This window comes from Tupaia chinensis, unplaced genomic scaffold (assembly GCF_000334495.1).
Source record: "Tupaia chinensis unplaced genomic scaffold, TupChi_1.0 Scaffold000610_1, whole genome shotgun sequence".
Classification (NCBI taxonomy): domain Eukaryota; kingdom Metazoa; phylum Chordata; class Mammalia; order Scandentia; family Tupaiidae; genus Tupaia; species Tupaia belangeri.
In genome coordinates, this window is record NW_006160129.1 from 955,482 (window position 1) to 974,928 (window position 19,447).

Sequence of the window (19,447 nt, forward strand, 5' to 3'; positions counted from 1 at the left end):
AATCCCCCCCCAGGGGGATGGTCACGCCGCAATCCCTTCTCTTCCATTCTCCTCGCGGGATCTTGGGCACGCACGCACACGCGCCCAGCGTGAGTTTTAAGCCACCGGGTCCAGGACGTGAACCGCGGTCGACTACGTGGGAGTCCAGCGACATAGCCATTACGCTAACTGCTGGTTCCCTTTAAGAGAGATTTTTGCTATAGGGCATGTGTGCTTGCTGGAGAGACAGAGACATACAGACAGACAGAAAGTGAGAAATCAATCCCCAGGAGGCATGGAAATGGAGAGAGAGAAAAAAAATGGAAAGCAAGTCACCAGGAATAGGACTCAAACCAAGGTCAGCCATGTGGGAGTCCAACACCTTAACAGGACTTGTTTTTTTCCTCTTTGAGAGATTTTGCTATAGGGCACGTGTACTCACCAGAGAGACAGAGACATACAGACAGACAGAAAGTGAGAAATCAATCCCCAGGAGGCATGGCCACACTGCAATCCCTTCTCCTCCATTCTCCTCTCAGGATCTTAGGCACGCATGCACAAGCGCCCGGTGTGTTTCAACCCTCTGGGTCCAGGACTCATACCCTGGACCACCATGTGGGAGTTCAGTGACATAACCATTACGCCATCTGCTGGTCCCAGGATTTTATACAACAGCAAAAAATAGAAGCATTGGGACCAGCAGATGGCATAATGGTTATATAGCTGGAGTCCCACGTAATTGCCCAGGGTTTCAGTCCCTGACCTTTGGTCTAAAACTCACTCCAGGCGCGTGCGTGCCAAAATCCCTAAAGGAGAATGGAGGAGAAGAGATTGCTGGTGTGGCCATCCCCCTAGGGGGTGATTTCTCACTTTCCATCTGTCTCTCTCTGTCGACTACATGCACCCTATAGCAAGTCTCTCTCCTAGGGAAAAAAAAAAAAAGAAGGATCAATAAAGGAAAAAAATTAAGAATGTGGAAATAAGCCTAATGAGTATGAATATTTGATATAAAGCAAGTTTTATAAGCAAGCAGGCAGAGTTCTAGAACCTCTACCCATCTCTCCCCCTGTCTCATTCAGTTTCACAGCTTTCACTGTTATCTGTGGCTAATACCTCTCAAATGGGATCTAGCCATCAGTCTTTCCTCTGAACACCGGAGTCAGAGAACCCAGAACCTCACACCACCGAGAATGTCTGGAAAGATCTCCGCTACGCAGTTCCTGGCCTGGCAAAGGGCTGGGAACACGCGAAGGTCGCCCAGACTGGCACGCAGGGGGGGTGACTTCCAGGACGCAAGGGCGCCTGGCCCCGCTCCACCCCTTGGAGCCTAGAAGGCCCGCTTTCGAGAGTCACTCTGGATGTGACAGTTTTGTCCTCCGTGGGACCGCAACTGCGCATCTTCCGGTTACCGACCCTCCCCAGCGGGTTGCGGTGAGGGGCGAATTTGGCAGTCCCTGCCTTGGCCACCAGGGGGCGCACGGAGCTCGAGCTGCAGCCCTGCGGAGGACGAGACGGGGCGGGGCGGGGACCTGGGAGCCCGGCTTGGGTCCCGCCCTAGCAGGTGCGGAGCTGGCGGGCGCGATGCGGACGCCTGAACACGGTCACTGCTGGGGGACAGCCCCCCAGCACAGAAGGAGCTCAATGCAGACGTGCTCAAGCTGACCTGCTCGTTACTGTTGCGCCCGCCGTGTCCCCAGTCCCTCCCCGCGGGCTCGGAGAGGAAGCGGAGTCCGGGACTAGGAGAGAGACGCCCGCCGCCCGCTCCGCCCCTGGTCCTCGTTATGGCCCCGGAGAGAAAAGGCTCTTCTCTCTCTGCGGTCTCAACAGAAGCCCTGGCGGTGTGTCTGAACTCACCGGCAGGACACCTGGGGGACGGGCCCAGGGCAGAGGGGCCCCCGGCTGGGGGTCCGAGGGTACCAGCCGCGGAGACCACACGGAGGAGTGGTTCCCCAGATAGCATCGTGGAGCTGACACGTTGGAAAGGGAACAGATGCTGGCAGACCAGAGTGACAGGCGTCCACTGCGCGAGCACACCAGCCTGACCCCGGATTAAGTCAAGCCCTTCCCTTGGAGCCTGCAACGTCCAGACGATGTGGGTGGTCGTTCCTGGCTTATCAACGGGGAGACTTCGTGGTCCGCCTTCTAATCCTGAACAAGCAAGTCTTTTGCCAGGCCAGAAACAGACACGGACACAGTGTCCCTTGGCTCCCAGTTGGCAGCAAAGTCACCACCAGTTCCCACCCCATCTCTTGCTCCTCTTGCTGGATGGGCCTCCTTATCAAGGCCCAGTTCATCCCTGCCCCTCCGTGCAGCACGCCTTGGGGTCACCTTTCTTATTGGAAGAACACAGCGTGCAGCCTATTCGCTGAGTGGTTACTGAGCATGGGTGCCGCTCAGTTAGGAAATGCTTCAGACTAAGGCTTGAGTCTTTTTTTTTTTTTTTCTTCTTTTTTGGGGGGGCAGAGAGGTTTTTGCTATAGGGCGCATGCGCTCGCCAGACAGAGAGAGACATAGAACATGGTCACTGCTGGGGGCCCATTCTCCTCTCAGGGTCTCAGACATACACACATACATACCCAGCATGTTTTTAAGCTGCCTAGTCTGGGACTCAAACCATGGTTGACCAGTGGGAGTCCAGCAACATAACTACTAGGCCATCTGCTGGCCCCAAAGTTATAATTTTTAAACAGGTGATAAAGGTATTGTGTTTTACTTCATTTGTGCATATACACGCATGTATACACACAGGTGTATGTATTTTTTTAAATGTTAAAAATACATATTGAGAGACCAGCAGATGGTGTAGTGTTTGCATTGCTGGACTCCCATGTAGTCACCCATGGTTCAAGTCTTGGAACCAGCGATTAAACTCACGCCAGGAGGGTGTGCATGTGTGCCCAAGATCCCAAGAGGAGAATGGAGAAGGGATTGCGGCGTGGCCATCCCCCCCGGGGGGGGGATTTCTCGCTTTCTGTCTCTCTGTCTCTCTCTGTCTTTCCAGAGAGTGCTCATGTCACTATTTTAAAAATGCGTATTGAATTTATTAATAAAATCAGGTGTTATCTGGATTCATTTCAACATAATTTAATAATAGAAGAGAATGTAATGGAAGATAGAAAATTAGCCATGTGATGGGTCCAGGAAGTGGCACAGCAGTGGCACAGCGGTAACACAACAGTTCCCACATGGGAAGGGTCCTGGGTTCATATCCTGGGACCTCTGTGAGGACACAGGGCACATGATTGACAAGGCTAAGACTGGGAGGAATTGGTGCATGAGATCCCTGCTACGAGTGCATGTATCGGGACCAGCAGTTAGCGTAAAATGGCTATGTCGCTGGACTCCCATGTAGTTGACTGCGGTTTGAGTCCCAGACCCAGCGGCTTAAACTCACGCCAGACACGTGTGCGTGCATGCCCAAGATCCCGAGAGGAGAATGGAGGAGAAGGGATTGCTGTATGGCCATGCCCCCTGGTGGGGGGTTCTCACTTTCTGTCTCACTGTCTCTTTCTGGTGAGCAAATGTGCCATATAGTAAAAAACTCTAAAAAAAAAAAAAGGGTGCATTTCTCTCTCTCTAGCAACAGAAATAAATAAGCTTTAAAAAAATTTAAAAAGAGGGCCAGCAGGTGGCATGGTGGTCAAGGAAGGCACTGGACTCCTACGTGGTTGCCTGTGGTTTGAGTCCTGGGCCTGGTGGCCTGAAAATCATGCTGGGCGCGGGTGAGAGCCCAGTCTCAGGAAGATAGTGGAGGCGTAATTGTGGTGTGGCCATTCCCTCCTACCTCCACCGGGGGAGGGGAGTGGGGGGGGTTGGAGGTGGGGGGTGGTATGTGTGTGTGGGGTTCTCACTTTCTCTTTCTCTCTGGAGAGTCCATGCACCCTATGACAAAAAAGACTCAAGGAACCAGCAGTTAGTGTAATGGCTATGTCGCTGGACTCCCACGTAGTCGACCACGGTTCGAGCCTCGGGCCCGGTGGCTTAAAACTCACGCGGGACGCGTGTGCGTGCGTGCCCAAGATCCCGAGAGGAGAATGGAGGAGAAGGGATTGTGGTGTGGCCATCCCCCCTGGGGGGTGATTTCTCGCTTTCCTTTTCACTGTCTCTGTCTCTCTGGTGAGTGCACACACAATAATGCAAAAATCTCTTAAACAAACAAAAAAAAGAGGCACCAGCAGGTGGTGTGGCTGTTAAGGGCGCCGGACTCCCACATGGCTGACTACATTTCAAGTTCCGGACCTGGTGGCTTGCTTTCTCACTTTCCATCTCTCTCGCTCTGTCCCTATATTGTCAAATTAAAATAAAATAAAGTTAAATAAAATAGTTCTTTAAAAAGAGAAATAAAATGGTAATTTCTGGGCCAGCTTGTAGCCTGCAGTGTTTAAGGGAACCTGATTCCACATGGCCAACCACAGTTCAAGTCCTGGCCCCAGTGATTTGAAAAACCATGCACATTTGTGTGTGTGTTTCAGTTCTGGGTGAAATGAAGGAATTGTGGTGTGGTCACACCTCTCTGGGGGGGATTTTCTCTCCCTCTCCCTCTCTCTCTCTCTGTTGAGCACATGTGCTCTCTAGCAACTAAAAAGAAAAGTTTTAAAAAAAAAAAGATAATTTCTTAACATCATCACATATCCACTCATTTAAATTTCCCCAGTTGTCTTATAACTTTTTTAAAAAGAGCTGCTTGTTCCAATAGGTTCCAAAAGCAAAGTTCACATGCTACATTAGTAGAATCCCAGTTTCATGAAAGGGACAATATGGCTACCGGAAAAAGTACATTTCCCAACTTCCTAAAGCTGGGTGTGGCTGTGTGGTTCAGTGTGGCCAAGGAGGTGTGCTATAGTTTCAATATATCCCCTGAAAATTTGTATATATATATTTTTTTCTTTTAAAAATAATTATTTAATTGTATTTATTTTTTCACTCATTTATTTTAATTTGACCAGAAAGAGACACAGAGAAAGAGGGAAAGTGAGAAAGCAAGCCACTAGGTCTGGGACTATAAGCATGGTCAGCAATGTGGGAATGCACAGTGCCTTAACCACCATACTACCTGCTGTTCCCCCCCCCCCTTTTTTTTTTTCAGTTTTTTTTTTTTTTTTTTTTTTTTTTTTTGCCACAGGGCATGTGTGCTGGCTGGAGAGAGAAAGAGAGAGACAGAGAGAGACAGAGACAATGAGAGGGAAAGTGAGAAATCATCCTCTGGTGGGATTGCCACACCACAATCCCTCCTCCTCCATTCTCCTCCTGGGATCTTGGGCACACATGCTTGCATGCCTGGTGTGAATTTCAAGCCACTGAGTCCAGGACGTGTACCATGGTTGACCGTATGGGAATTCAGCAATCTAACCACTACGCAATCTGCTGGCCTTTGAAAATTGATGTGTTAAGCCGATGTACTGGGATTAAGAGAGTAGAAACTGAATCCAGTAATTGCGTTACAGAGTATGGCTTTTGGAAGAGATTAATGACTGGATGACTGGGGAGGGTGGGAGACATGGTTGAGTCCTTGCCAGTTCATAAGGAGAGGAAATAAGACAGGTAAAGTCCACATGGGTAAAACCACCACTACACTCATCCTACTCAAAGTTCTATCTTCCACTATTATGTGATGACTTTGGACTTTACAGCCACCAGAATCGTGAGTCAAATAAACCTCTATTTTTATAAATTACACAGTCTTGGGTATTTCTATTGGGTGATGCAGTAACAGACTAACACAAGGTGGAAGTGGAAGTATAGAGGTTTCCAAGAATATTCCTTATAAGGCGCTGTCAGCTGGGCGATAAGGACCTCTATTCTCCCCTTCTCCCTTCTTCCTGTGGCTTGGAACTTGGGACATAATTTCTGGAGTGCTATCAGCTATCTTGGACCATGTGGTAATCTTGCAAGTGGAAGCCAAAGCTAAAATGGTAGAGTAGGAACCTGGTTTCTCACTCTATTGCTTTTTCCAGTCTTTATAACTGAATTATTTCAGATTAAGTTCGGTTGTAATACATAGAAAACAACTCAAGACCCAGTTTTGTGGTGAAGCCATATGCGGATTTGTTTCCACCCTGGTCAGCCTGGGTGGAAAACACGCTGGGCACATGTGCACATGCCCAAGATCCTGGTGTGCTAGAGGGCTGGAGGAGGGGGATCTGGAGGAGGAGGAGTGTAACCTGGGTCTGTACACATGCACACACACACACTCTAGCATAAGAAAACAAAATCAAATAAGATATTAAAGCACTGGTTTAACTATGATAGAAATTATTTATCTCACATAGAGTAAATCCATAGGAAAAAGGAGTCTAGGGGTCATCAGGCAGCAGAGGTAGGGGTGGGGCTGGATCCCACATGGCCAACTGCACCTTGGAATCCAGACCCCAGTGGCTCTAAAAATACATCCAGCATGTGCCCAAAATTCTGAGAGGAGGAGAAGGGATTGCCAGGCCACCCAGGTCACCCCCTAGGAGCTCCTTTCTCAGTCTGGGAGTGACCACTCCCCAGACCCCTTTGCCCTCCTGCCCGGGGCCCTGCAGCTTTCTCTCTCCCTCCCTCCCCTGAGCACTTTCTGGGTGCCCGTGGAGCTTGATTTAATCTCAAGCCACGGTTCCACCTCCTTACCAGAACCCCCAACCCCCTTAAACCTGGGCCCATCCCCACCGCCCTACACATCCGGCTGCCTTCCCATTTTGTCCAACTCTTCCCCAGCAACACCGCCCTGATCAAGCCCCCTCCTCGAGGTGAGCGGCATTGTCCCTGCTTCCCCACCCCTCGGGAAAAGTGCGTGGGGGAGGAAGATGGGTCGCAGTGGGCCCGGACTTGGCCGCTCCTTCGACCCCGCGGGGAAGATCTGGGGGACGAGGCGAGCGCAACGGTGGCGAGCAGGTGAGCTTGGGCGCGTCTGCATTGAGCTCCCTTTGTGCTGCCGGGCTGTCCCCTACAGTGGCCGTGTTGAGGGGTCTGGACCCACCCCGCAAGTTACCCACCTGCTCCGGCCGGGCACACGCGGGGGCTTCCAGGTCCCAGCCTCGCCCGGAGCCCGCCCAGACCCCGCCCTCCGTCGGGGTAGCAACTAGAGCTTCGCGCGCCCCCTGGTGGCCAAGACGGGGACTGCTGAGCTCGCCTCTCACCGCAGCCTGCTGGGGAGGGGTCCGTGACCAGTAGATGAGCAGCTGCGGTCCCGCGGAGGACAAGTGTCACCTACAAAGTGACTCTCTAACGGGGACCTTCCAGGCTTCAGGTGGCGGGGCGGGTCCAGGCGCCCTTCGGTCCTGAACGCCACCCCTTGCGTGCCAGCTTGGGCGGCCACCGCGTCTTCCCAGCCCTTCCCTGGGCCAGCTCCCAGGACTGGGCAGCGCGCTCCTGCCCTTTGAGACCCTTCCAGACATTCTCGCTGGAGCGTGAGATTCTGCATTCTGCCTCGAATAGCCAAGAAAAGTTGCTTTTTCGCTCTTGAAATTACATTAAAATTGCTGCTTTTCCGGAGCCCTCTAGGGCTGGGCTGTGCACCTGATTTTTTTTTTTTATGATATCACTTTAATTAAAATTTAAAACTATAAAATTTTCTGTAGAACTTTGTCTTGGAAGGACACAAAGGGGCTGTCTGCTGGCCAGAGAGAACAAGTGGAAGTGCTGGCATCCTGCTCCGCCCTTTCATCCTCCTGTCTGGACCTTGGGCAAGCACGTCGCGTGTTTCCCAAACTGCCAGGGCCTGCGACTCCAGCCGCTAGGTCGGCCATGTGGGACCGAGCTGCCTTAACCACTAGACCACCAGCTGGCCCCTTCCTGTCACCATAGACCTGAACGCTTTAGTGTCCACGTTGAGATGTGCTGTATGAAATACGGCTTTTCCGTTAAAATTGAGATGCAAACTACCTGTTTAAAAAATTCAGATGCTAAAATAATATTTGAAGCATATTAAGTTAAAACATTAGCTCTACCTCTTTTTTTTTTAAGAAGTATTTTATTGGGTCCAGTTGATGATTAAGGGTGCTGGATTCGATATGGCCAACCATGGTTCGAGTCCTGGACCAGGTGACTCGCTGTCTCACTTTCCCTTTCTCTCTCTCTGTTTCTCTCTGGTCACATTAAAAAATAATAATAAATGGAATTAAATAAATATATATTTTTTAAAAACGGTCCACCATGTGGGAGTCTCAGGCCTTTAACCACCACACCACCTGCCAGTCCCAAATTACTTTTTAACAAAGATGGCTACTACAAAGGTTTTAGTATGTAGATTGCTTGGGAGGGGTCTTGAGCCCCAGATTGCCAGCCTTTTTTTTTTTCTTTTTAACAAACATCCTTGGGACCAGTAGGTGGCGTGGTGGTTAAGGCACTGGAATTCCCATATGGTCAACGGCACTTCGAGTCCTGGACCTGGCGGCTTGCTTTCTCACTCTTCCTCTCTTTCTTTAGCAAAATTCATGTGAAAATAATAATAATAAATTAAATAATTCTTAAAAAAAAAAACATCCTGGGGCCAGCAGGTGGCGTGGTGGTTTAGAGCACTAGACTCCCACACAGCTGACTGCAGTTCAAGTTTTGGACCTGGCGGCTTGGTTTCTCACTTTGTTCTCTCTCTCTCTCTCTCTGTGTCTCTCTGGTCAAAGAAAAATAAAGTTAAATAAAATAATTCTTAAAAAAAATCCTTTACCACAGATGTGCATGTCACACACACACACACACACACACACACACACACACACACACACAGCCAGAGGGCAAATGTTTCTATTACCTTTGAGCACTGAATCCTTGCCAAGTAATTTTCCATTCTGGAAGTGGTGGGAGCACAGACCCACCATGTGAGGGCTGGAGAGCAGGCATGGCCTAAGGTGGCTCTCCTGGGTCCTGGGGAACAAAGTCCCCGAGATGCCTGAGGCTCCTTCCAAATAAGGCTGCTCAGGCTGCCTAGTGGCTTCAGGGCCAGACGGGGAACTGGGGAACCGTGTAGTTGTTAAAGTCCCCTCTGCCCTGGTTGCAGGTGGAAAGCAGGAAACTTGGGATCTAGAGTCATAGCACCTCACTGCCTGAAGGACAGCGACCTTCAGGGACAGGAGGGTCCCAGCTCTGAGGCCTGAGCCCCCAACACTCTTTTCTAGCATGACATGGCTCAGAGACCCCACGTCCCCTTTTCCAGGAAAGGGGCCTCCTCAGGTGGACAGTGGCAAGTTGCCTGCCTCTTGGAAGAGGCTGGACCCAGCTGAAGGTGACGCTGGGTGGGATTACTGAAGGGTAGGCTTGGGGGGCGGAGGGGAGCCCCATTGAAGGCATGCAAAACTCCTCGGGGGCAGTTTGGAAAGCAGCTGCCCAGTGACAAGACTGTTCACCTGACTTACACAACTCTTCACCCCTCTTTAGGCTGGAAACGGGGTGCTCTAAACTCCCCAAGTGCTCTGAAACCCTGGGGCTTTGCAGGTGCATGGTGTCCCCTCAGGGTCCTATTAATGCATCCGGCCATAGGGTACTGCTCAGGGCTTCATTTCACAGCTGGAGTCCGAGGCCCATGGAATCCCCTCCACAGGTGCAAGGTCAAGGGGACACTGTGGCCTGTTGTCGGGCTCTGCACCTGGCTTGTGGCTGCGGGGTCAGTGAGGACGACCTGAGCAGCACCCGTGGGGCGGTCTGCACACCCTTAGCACTCCCTCATCCCGCCCTCCCCTGGAAGTAGCAGGCACCAGAACGCCAGCCTCCTAGGTGGCTTCACCCTCCTCCGGCTCGTGGGTATGAAGCTGGGCCTGCTGGAGAACACAGCAGGATGTAGGAAGCGAAAAAGGGAGCTTTGGGGAACGAATAAGGAAGAAACAGCTGGGAGTTGTGAGAACCCCAGGAAAACTACTCCCTTTGTCCTGAGGACCTTCTAACAAAACCCAGCACAGCGGGCTCCGTTAGCTGGCTGGGCAGCACCGCCATCTGGTGGCCACCCAGGGCATAGGCTCTTAAAAAGAAATCCAAACTGGTCTAATTCAGCGGTAAAAATCAAGGTTGAGGCACTGGATTTTCACACGACTGACTGTGGTCAAGTCCCAGATCCGGCGGCTTGAAAATCACAATTCTTTTTATCGATTTATTATTTATTTATTTATTTAAAGCCCAAGGCTTTCCCAGCCTCCCCTGGCACACATTGGCTCCTGTCCAGGCAGGTCAATCCCAGCAGGAGGCTGCGCTGCCCGTGAACTCCAGGCCATGTGGACACCTCTCACTGGGCAAGAGTTGACAGGGTCTGGAAGGTTTAGGCACAGGTCTTTCCAGAAGAGTTGTTTTTTCCAGGCTCTCAGCCCCATGTTACAACCAGCAGTCGCCTGAAGTCATCCAGGGCACAGGGACAGGGATGGGAGATGATTCTGGGCAGGGCCTCAGTTACTACCACCCGAGGTGACACCCTTTCCCCAAATAAGCCTGTCATCTGCCTGGTAAGAAGTTGCCAGCTCAGGAAGGACACAAAGGCTGTGCATGTGTTTTCTTTATTTTTTAAGAAGTTTTTGCCTTAGGGCACAAGTGCTTGCTAGAGAGACAGACAGTGCAAGGGAAGGTGGAAATCACCCTCCAAGGGGGATGGCCACACAACAAGCCTTTCTCTTCTATTCTTTTCTGGGATCTTGGGCATGTACACGGGCAAGGCTTGATTTTCAAGTCATCGGGTCTGGGACTCAAACTGCTTTTGGCCATGTGGGAGTCCAGTGATGTAACTGCTATGTCATCTGCTGGTCTCACAAAGAGTGTTTTTTTTTTTTTTTTTTTTTTAGATTTTCGCTATAGGGCGCGTGTCCAGACAGAGAGAGACAGAGAGACAGAAAGTGAGAAATCACCCCCCAGGGGGGGTGGCCACGCCACAATCCCTTCTCCTCCATTCTCCTCTCGGGATCTTGGGCACGCACGCACACGTGCCTGGCGTGAGTTTTAAGCCACCGGGTCCAGGATGCGAACCGCGGTCGACTATGTGGGAATCCAGCGACATAGCCATCACGCTAACTGCTGGTTCCCACAAAGAGTGTTTTTAAAAACGGGGTAAGAATACTCATGGGAACTTTTATTGATCAAGGTCCAGCCATTTGCCAAGGTATATACACATTTTATTTAAAAAAGTTTACAGTTTTCATTATACACAACTATTAAGAGGTTATAGTCAGAGGCGGCATTTGTCCTGTTGACAGACGTGCCTACTAGATCATCACAATGCAAGAAAAAGGTGAAGGGGAGGAGAGGGCGAGAAAAAATAAGCGACCAAAAGCTTAGATTTCAGTGAAGGGCTGGTAAGGCCCTTTTCTCTCTTCAAGTATCACACACTATGTACCAAATACAATCAGTAAATAGTGGCCGTTTCCTGCCAGGCTCCCAGCCGAGACCAGCATTTGCTAAATTAGGAGCCCTGGCTCTTCCTCAGGTGAGTGGAAACCTGCGATACCGAGGGCTGTTAACCTGCCCTTCCCCAAGGGCCCCACCCTGCCCAATCCCTCATGGGATCGCCAAGGCGGCCAGTGGTGGAGGAAGCATGAGCAGGGACTCGCGGTTGTGTGCGCCCCATCGGGAAAGGATTTGATTTCACTCAAGGCTGTGAACCCAGTTAGGAAGTTGATAATGAAGTGGAAGTCTTTGCTAAACGTTTGTAAATGGCTTCCACCTTTCTAATCGAGCCACTGAAACATAGTAGGGCTATGTGTCTCTTAAAATCTGATACTAGTTCCCAGAGACTTGCTGCCCAGAAACCTGAGCCCCGGAGGCCAGCAGTGGGTCCCTTTGTCGTGATTCTCAGCCCTCTCGGTAGGAGACCTAGTAAAATGCAAGTGTCAGGCCAAGCCCACAGGGCTTCAGGGAGCAACAGAGGGAAAATTCCTTTCAGGGGAGACACTTCTCAGGAGCTTAGAACAGCCAGTTGGCAATAACAACAGCTTTTGAAGTGGGGGGAAAATGTTAGGTACCTGGAGAGATTATATGGCAACTTCTGATAATGATCTCACGAATAAAAAATGCTGGTTGCAACTGCACAGTAACCTCGAGGAGGGCGATGAGACTGAAGACAGAAGGCCCAGGCACCAGTGTCTGGGCCGACTACCGCCGAGCACGAGCCTCAGGCCCTGCCTGGGCCTCTGGAGGCTGCGGGTGCAGCGCCGCAGTGTCTCGCTTGTTGGTGTCTGGCAAGAGCTCGAGCTCAGTCATTCAGACAGGGGCTGAGAAGGGCCGGTAACCCACAAGGTAGGATTCAAACCCTCTGGGTGCTAGGGAGGGAGGGGAGACGGCCTGCAGCCGTCCTGACCTCTGGCCACCACCCTGGCAGCTGAATGTGCAGCCTTCCCCAGGACTCTGATGCTCTTCTGAGTCCAGGGAGGAACCACCCTGGGCAACCAGGAAGCGGGCTCCTGTGTCCAAACACCCCTTCGCTCCTTGCTCCAGACTCTCCCCCATCTATCGCTGGGGGCCCAGATCCACAGCCTGGTCCTCGTCCAGCTTCCCTGTACCTGTAAGAGTCCTGATTCACAGCCAGGTCCTCGTCCAGCTTCCCTGTACCTGTAAGTATGGTCTCCTACACTCACCTCGCCCAGGTGCAGGGAAGAGACTAAACATTAGTGTAAGAAAGGATTCTGCTCACCCTATCAGAGGCAATTTCCCAGAGGACAGGAAAAGCCCCACACGGCCCAGACATGCATGGGAGCAGTTAGTGCCCAGAAAGAACACGGAATGCGAGAGTACGGTGTGATCTGAGTGGCAATGGCAGGTGCTTCCAAAGCTAATAGAGAAACCTAATTACACCTTCACTCAGGCTTGGACAGACAGACACGAGGACACACACACGCACACACACACACAGACATCACACACTCCACACACCTGCCTAACCCCCGTACCCTCCCACACCGAGTCTTCATCTGGGAGTTCTGCACCACCGGCTGCCTGACGCTGGAGCTCTGGATTGGAGGCAAACTGAGGTTCCTCTGTGGCAGAGAAACATGGCCGCTCACATGGCTTCCCTCACCTTGGTTCTACGCATTTTTTGGACAGGATCAACAGCAATTATCATCTGGACATTACTTTTTGGAAAGGTAATTAGAACACTATTGTTTATACAATATTGAAAAAATACAATTTTTTATTGTTTGAACTCAAATCACCACCCAGCACTTTAAGCCTACCCTAAATAGCACCTACAAGAAAGGTTACAGCACAAGCGAACTGCTGGTTCACCAGGTGAAAAGCACAAGCGAACTGCGTGTGCAGCAGGTGAGCAAGGTCGACAGGCCAGCAGACACCCTCCCTCCCCCAAGCAATGAGAAGACAGCGTGCTAGGTTAGAGTTAAAGTACACCAGTACATGTTAAATAGTTAATACTACCCTTCCGACAAGCCACAAATGCTAGATAGGTAACTCAGTGCGGTTAACTAACCACAGCCCTACGTAACTGCACTTTTTTTTTTTTTTTAAAGAAAACCTTTTGCTTCATGCCCGTAATTAACATAAAATAAGTAAATCTTTGTCTTTTTATTTAGGAAAATAATCATGCTAAAAGCAAGTTGTACTTTATATAGATTTTTTCAAAGAAAAGATTGATTGTGCTTTTTGAATTAAAAAAAAAACAAAACAAAAAAAAACAAAAGATAGGGTATCTTCTTCCAACCTCATTGACTTAATAAGCCTTGTGGAATATAGCACTTCTAAACTAAAAACACATCAAAAAGAAAAATTAAATTATCCCGGTGGGACATTCAACAATTGTCTTTAGAAGGATTTTAGATTGGCTAATTCTGGTATGTCCTGTTGGTTGCAGCAAATAAAAGCATATCGAGCTGCTGTCCGAAACTCCTCCAAACTCCCCTCTCCCCATCAGGCAGCACTCGGGTTTGAAAATGCGGCAACCTGGACATACGGTTAGCTGAGCAAACATGTGATTAGCAGGCATTTGAAACTGTCTCATTTCCTCTTACGTACACAGGAGAGAGAATTTTCTTCCTTCAAAACCCATTCTACTACATCGTATTTCTGAATCCCTTCCTCCTATTCAGTCGCACTCTGAAAAAAACTGTTTTTCCCATATAGAGTCATTTGGGTATAAGAACCTTTATTTGTTCCAGTTACTATGCATTTTCAGTTTAGAATGTATGTTGGGTCTCAATACTCACTTCCCACTCCCACCGTAAGATGATGACCAGGCTGCTGTCAGGAGCAGCAGCGGAAGGGACAACAAACCCAAAACATGAACGAGAGCACCCAGGGCTTCGCGGCCACTGGCCGGTCTTCTTCCGGAGTCTAACCGCCCACCGGGCAGCTCATCCAGGGAGGAGACTATCTCTTTCTAGGTGAGGATTAAACCTGCAACCTGTCTAAGCACAATTCACACACCCCCCCCACCCCCAAAAAACCCAAAACCAATCAAACAAAAACCACCCTCAAATGTAAAGCTCGCAGTCCAAGGTAGCAGCTCACATCGGCCCAACGCCAGGACGGAGGTATGAGTGCGCGCGTCCCGGTGGGAGGGAGCATCTTCCCAGCCGCTCTGCTCCTCCTGCCCTGTCCTTTCCAAAAAGGTCTGGCTTACTAAGCTCTACCTCTCACAAGAAAGAATGGGATTCAGAAACACTTCCAAAAAGTTCTCCAAAGCAAAACACTTGTGGCTTCAGGGCCTGGTAGCGTGAAGGGCAAGAATCTACATATAAAAATGTACTTAAAATCCCAGTCAAAAAATTATTTTCAGTACTCCAATTAGCTCCCTGTTTGATACTGTTACTCCTCAGAAATGGGGACACCCAGGGTGCTCAGGGAGGGGCAGCTCCGATTCCTACCTGGCTGACTCCACGCTCCCCCAGCAGGCCTCTTCCTCCCCAGTTGTCGTCTTTCCATTTTGAAAAAGCACTATTCTATCTTCACATCCAACAGCTGGTTGGTTTGGTTTGTTTCTTTGGAACAATCAATAAAAGAAGCAACTTTTTCCTGTTTGTGTTTTTTTTGTTTGTTTTTGTTTTTTTTGTTTGTTTTTGTTTTTTTTGTTTGTTTTTGTTTTTTTTGTTTGTTTTTGTTTTTTTTTTTTTTTACTCATGTCTACCTATCAGAGCGGCTATTTCTTTTGACAGTTCAGTAGCACACAGGCTGACTTGGCCAAATGGACTTATGAATGCATGCATTCGGACCGCATATTGCTACCAAAATGGAATGTGGGAATATGCTATGCACCTCAGGTTGAGAAATGACCAAGAAATCAAGATCTAAAGGGTGATATATAATATATATATCAATGCTATTATTCATAAAAACCTTGTTTAGTAATAAAAAAAATTGCTTTGTTTAAATATGAATATTATAGTCTGCTTCTCATGGTTAGGAAATAATAGTCTTTCTGAAAAGCAGGTGCTTTTTCTACTACAACTCCATATCCTGGGCCTCATCTTCCGAAAAGTCAGACATGGAACTCTCCGACGAGCTGTCGCCGGTGCCCTCTTCCTGCTCCTTCAGCGCCTCCTCCGTGGCGTATTTCTGGATGTACTCTGCAGGGTGGGGAGGAAGAAAACGCAGAGTGGTGAGTGGGCGGGCAAGTGCTTCAGCCACCACCACTGCCTGCTCAGTCTCCAGACAGGGAGGTTCAAACCTGCCTCTCACCCCAGGGGCTATCCTGGTCACCAACGCTAAGGGGGATCCTCAGGGAGCCTTGTTTGGCACAAACTTCACACATTTTTCCCTCTGCTGGGAAGGGATTATTAAGAAGGGAGGGGAACCAGCAGTTAGCTGGTAATGGCCAAGTCGCTGGACTCCCACGTAGTCGACCGCGGTTCGCGTCCTGGACCCGGTGGCTTAAAACTCACGCCGGGCACGTGTGCGTGCGTGCCCAAGATCCCGAGAGGAGAATGGAGGAGAAGGGATTGCGGTGTGACCATCCCCCCTGGGGTGTGATTTCTCGCTTTCTGTCTCTATGTCTCTCTCTGTCTGTCTGGCGAGCGCATGTGCCCTATAGCGAAAAACTTCTCAAAAAAAAAAAAAAAGAAGGGCGACCCAGAATGCTTGACTTGCAGGGGAGAACAGCGCACCAGCACACCACAGGAACCTGTGAGGGACTGGGGAAACGGGAACCCCACATCTCCTTTCTACTTTGTCTCGTTCAGAAGGCTTACCTCCCAGCGAGAACAGGGCTAGTTATGATTCCACAGTCATTTATAAGGAAATCCCCCATCATTTTTAGACTTGCAGTTATGTAATTATAGTCGGCCTAGATCTATTATTGAAGGAATAGATTTTAGTCTAAACAGACCCTGCCTGTCAGGTCTCTGAGGCAGCTGGTAGAAAGCGTCTTTCAACCTGCTCAATCTGAAAAAGCTGCTATACGGGGTACACAGCCAGCCCGAGTGATTTTACATGTACCCGTCACCTAGAGGTTCGTACTGCTGTAGCCTAGGCTGAATGTGCGGGCTGGGAAGAACTGAACGAACTTGCTCCCCCAAACTCTAGGTGCATACTGTGTTCAAGTAAATAGCCTCTGCGCAACTGGAGAGACCAGACAGGCCCCAGTTGGAATGCAGACCAACTAAAACACTTCCTAGGGTGTCCCCATGGAGTGACTGGGACTGACTGCAACAGGCAGATAAGAAAAATGGCCCAAGGGCTTACTAAATGGAGTGACCACTGCAGGAGTCCAGTTACGATAATTTGTGTGTGTGTCCAAATAATTTCTAATTGCCAGAGGGCATATGCAGAGAGGGGAAAAAGCACCCCCCAGTCACGTGACAATCCCTTCTCCATTTCTTCGTCCTGCTGGCACGCACGGACATGAGCCCAGTGTGCTTTTCACACCACTGGGTCAGGATTTGTACCATGGTTGGCCACGTGGAATCTGATTCCATTTTACCACTAGGCACAGGGCTGGCCCTATTTTTGTATATTTTATTTAAAATGATTATTATTGTTATTTTTAAAAATTTGCTATAGGGCATGAGAGAGAGAAGGAAAGTGAGGAAGAAAACTTGAACTGTGGTCGGCCATCTGGGAGCCCAGTGCCTCAACCACCATGCCCCCTCTGGCCCCTATTTTTGTATATTTTAGAAGGGTGTTTAAATGTGTCTAAATCTAACTTTACATTAAATGCCTGCAGACTTGTTACTTGGAGCCCTTAAAATCCATTATAAATACATTTTATGTTCTGATAATATTAAACTAACTCTTGGTTAGGTAGGTAGGAATTTACCTTAACTACTTTTTAGAACAAGAGAAATGTTCATTAAAGCCTCAGAAATTTAGCCCAGGCTTGGTGGAGTGAGGTGGCAGTGTACTGACCTGCAGTGCTGGGAGCATCAATTCCCACCACGGCACTGGGTCCCAGGTCACCTGGAGACATGCCTGCACACAGGCCAAGATCTTAACTAGCTGGGACCAGCAGTTAGTGTAATGGCTATGTCGCTGGACTCCCATGTAGTCGACCGTGGTTCGAGTCCTGGACCCAGTGGCTTAAACTCACTCCAGGCGCGTGCGTGTGCGTGCCCAGGATCCCGAGAGGAGAAAGGAGGAGGAGGGATTGCAGCGTGGCCATCCCCCATGGGGGGTGATTTCTCGCTTTCTATCTCTCTGTCTCTCTCTGCCTTTCTGGTGAGCGCACGCGCCCTATAGCAAAAACCTCTCAAAAAAAAAAAAAAAAGATCCTAACTAGCTCAAGTGGGAAGGGAATCATGGTGTCATGAGATGCCTTACAGGGCGCACTCCTCTCTCTCCCTCTCTTGCTCATGAAAAAAATAAACTATTAAAAAACCAAAACCTGTCTCCCCCTCCCCCAAATGGGTTGGCTATTCGGCTCGTCCCTGTGTAGAAGTTACTGCACACTGTTTTCCTGACGCTGTAACACGATGCTCTCAGCCTCCTGTGGTATATTCACAGAGATAAAGGTATTCCGAGTGCTTGCTGAGACGAGGCTTCTCAGGAGGGGGAGAAATGAGGAGCAAGGTCACTAAGGCGGAGAGGAAGCAGGCGAATCTGTAGGCAGGAGGCGAAGCTGTAGGCAGGAGCTGCTCCCTGTCATGAGAGGTGGCAGGGGTGAAAGGGCCAGGAGGGTGGTCACAGCCGAGCTGACCCATGGCTCTGTCAGCTGCAGCCTAGGAGAGGCTATTCCAGGGGAAAGGCGTGTCTATGCAAGAGTTGAGTGGTTGGATAAAATACATCACTAAGAGCACTGTTTGTGATAGTCTTTAAAAATATTTGAAGGAAACAAGGCAAAATGTAAAGGTTTTATCACAGTGGGATAGTGGGTATGTGGTAGTTACGATGTTCTCTGTCTTCTGTACTTTCTGTGACTAACGGAGGAAGTGAAAATACATATGTACCTGAAATTCATCTATTTTTTCTTAATTTCTCTCTTATTTTTTCGTTAAGTTTTTGCCATAGGGCACATGCACTCACTAGAGAGAGAGAGAGAAAAAAATGGTGAGAGGGAAAGTGAGAAATCACCCCCAGAGGGAATGGCTACACTGCAATCCCTTCTCCTTTCGGGATTTTGGGCATGCACGCACACACGCACACATGCACGCACGCACACACACACACACAAACACACACATGCCCAGTGTGATTTTCAAGCCATCAGGTCCAGCATTCAAACTGTGGTAGTCCAGAGCCTTAACCACCATGCCACCTGCTGGCCCTTCTTTCTTTCTTTTTAAATTGCTTTCTTTATTCCATGAGTGAGTAAGTGAGAGAGAGAGGAACCCCAACAGAGTTTTGACACCATAATCCACCCCTCAGCTTCAGCGTGGATCACGAGTGAGCCTGCGCCCGTATATTTGGGAAGGTCTCCGGATTGAGCCAGAAACCTCCCTGTGTGGGACTACTTCACAGAGTGCCACACTTCACTACTGTGCCACTGTGTGGCTCTACCACTTTCTATCCGAAACTCGCCTGACCTGGTGCACTGAGAGGAGGAGAGGCGAAGATGTAGATTACATTTGGTATTAGAGAGCTTTGCACGGCAGCTAAGCTTTGCCATTTAGCAAAACTTTTTGAGCAGGGCAATGACATCTCTTTTGACCGCTCCAAGAACATCTGGTTCTACATGCTGTCCAGCACCTCCGGTGTTTTCAAGCACGCACTGTGAAACAGCACCACTGAATGTGAGCGCTGACTAGCGCTCAGGGAAGGGTCCCAACACTGCCCTGTGAATGAGGTGTGTGCGGCTTATGGGGGTTATCACATCTATGGAAATGTCGAGGGGGCCTGGGGAGAGGTCAGGCCCAGATACATGTCTCTGGGAATCACCTATCTGGAGGGGGCTGAATGAAGCGCTGTGTGATGGAAGCAAGCTCCCCAAGGGGTGGGAGAGGGAGAGAGTGAACATAAGGACCAAGTCTTAAGAGGATGACCACATTTATAAAATGAAATGAGGAAAGTCTCAACAAAGGTAGGGGATAAAATACTAAAGCTTCAGCGAGGTCCAGGAAAATGGGACTCAAAAAGGGTCCACAGGGTCAGGAAGAAATGAGGTCTGAGAGCAGCAGAGGGAAAACACATTAGACTGGAGGAG

The 19,447-nt window shown here is 49.6% G+C and overlaps 1 protein-coding gene and 1 long non-coding RNA gene across 3 annotated transcripts in view; one reads left to right on the forward strand and one right to left on the reverse strand.

Moving 5' to 3' along the window:
* Positions 1 to 12,596: 12,596 nt before the first annotated feature.
* On the forward strand, positions 12,597 to 13,283 carry LOC106736026 (uncharacterized). The gene is made up of 2 exons (XR_001371156.2): positions 12,597 to 13,152; positions 13,186 to 13,283. It is a non-coding gene; the product is annotated as an uncharacterized LOC106736026 (long non-coding RNA).
* Positions 13,284 to 13,714: 431 nt separating this feature from the next.
* Positions 13,715 to 19,447, reverse strand: part of UBE2H (ubiquitin conjugating enzyme E2 H) — a 131,092-nt gene continuing 125,359 nt past the window's right edge. For both annotated transcript variants that reach the window (XM_014591723.2, XM_006158816.3), the window contains one exon: positions 13,715 to 15,440. In XM_014591723.2, the coding sequence (XP_014447209.1) occupies positions 15,316 to 15,440 (125 nt within the window). In that variant the 3' untranslated portion in view covers positions 13,715 to 15,315. The remainder of the gene's footprint in view (positions 15,441 to 19,447) is intronic.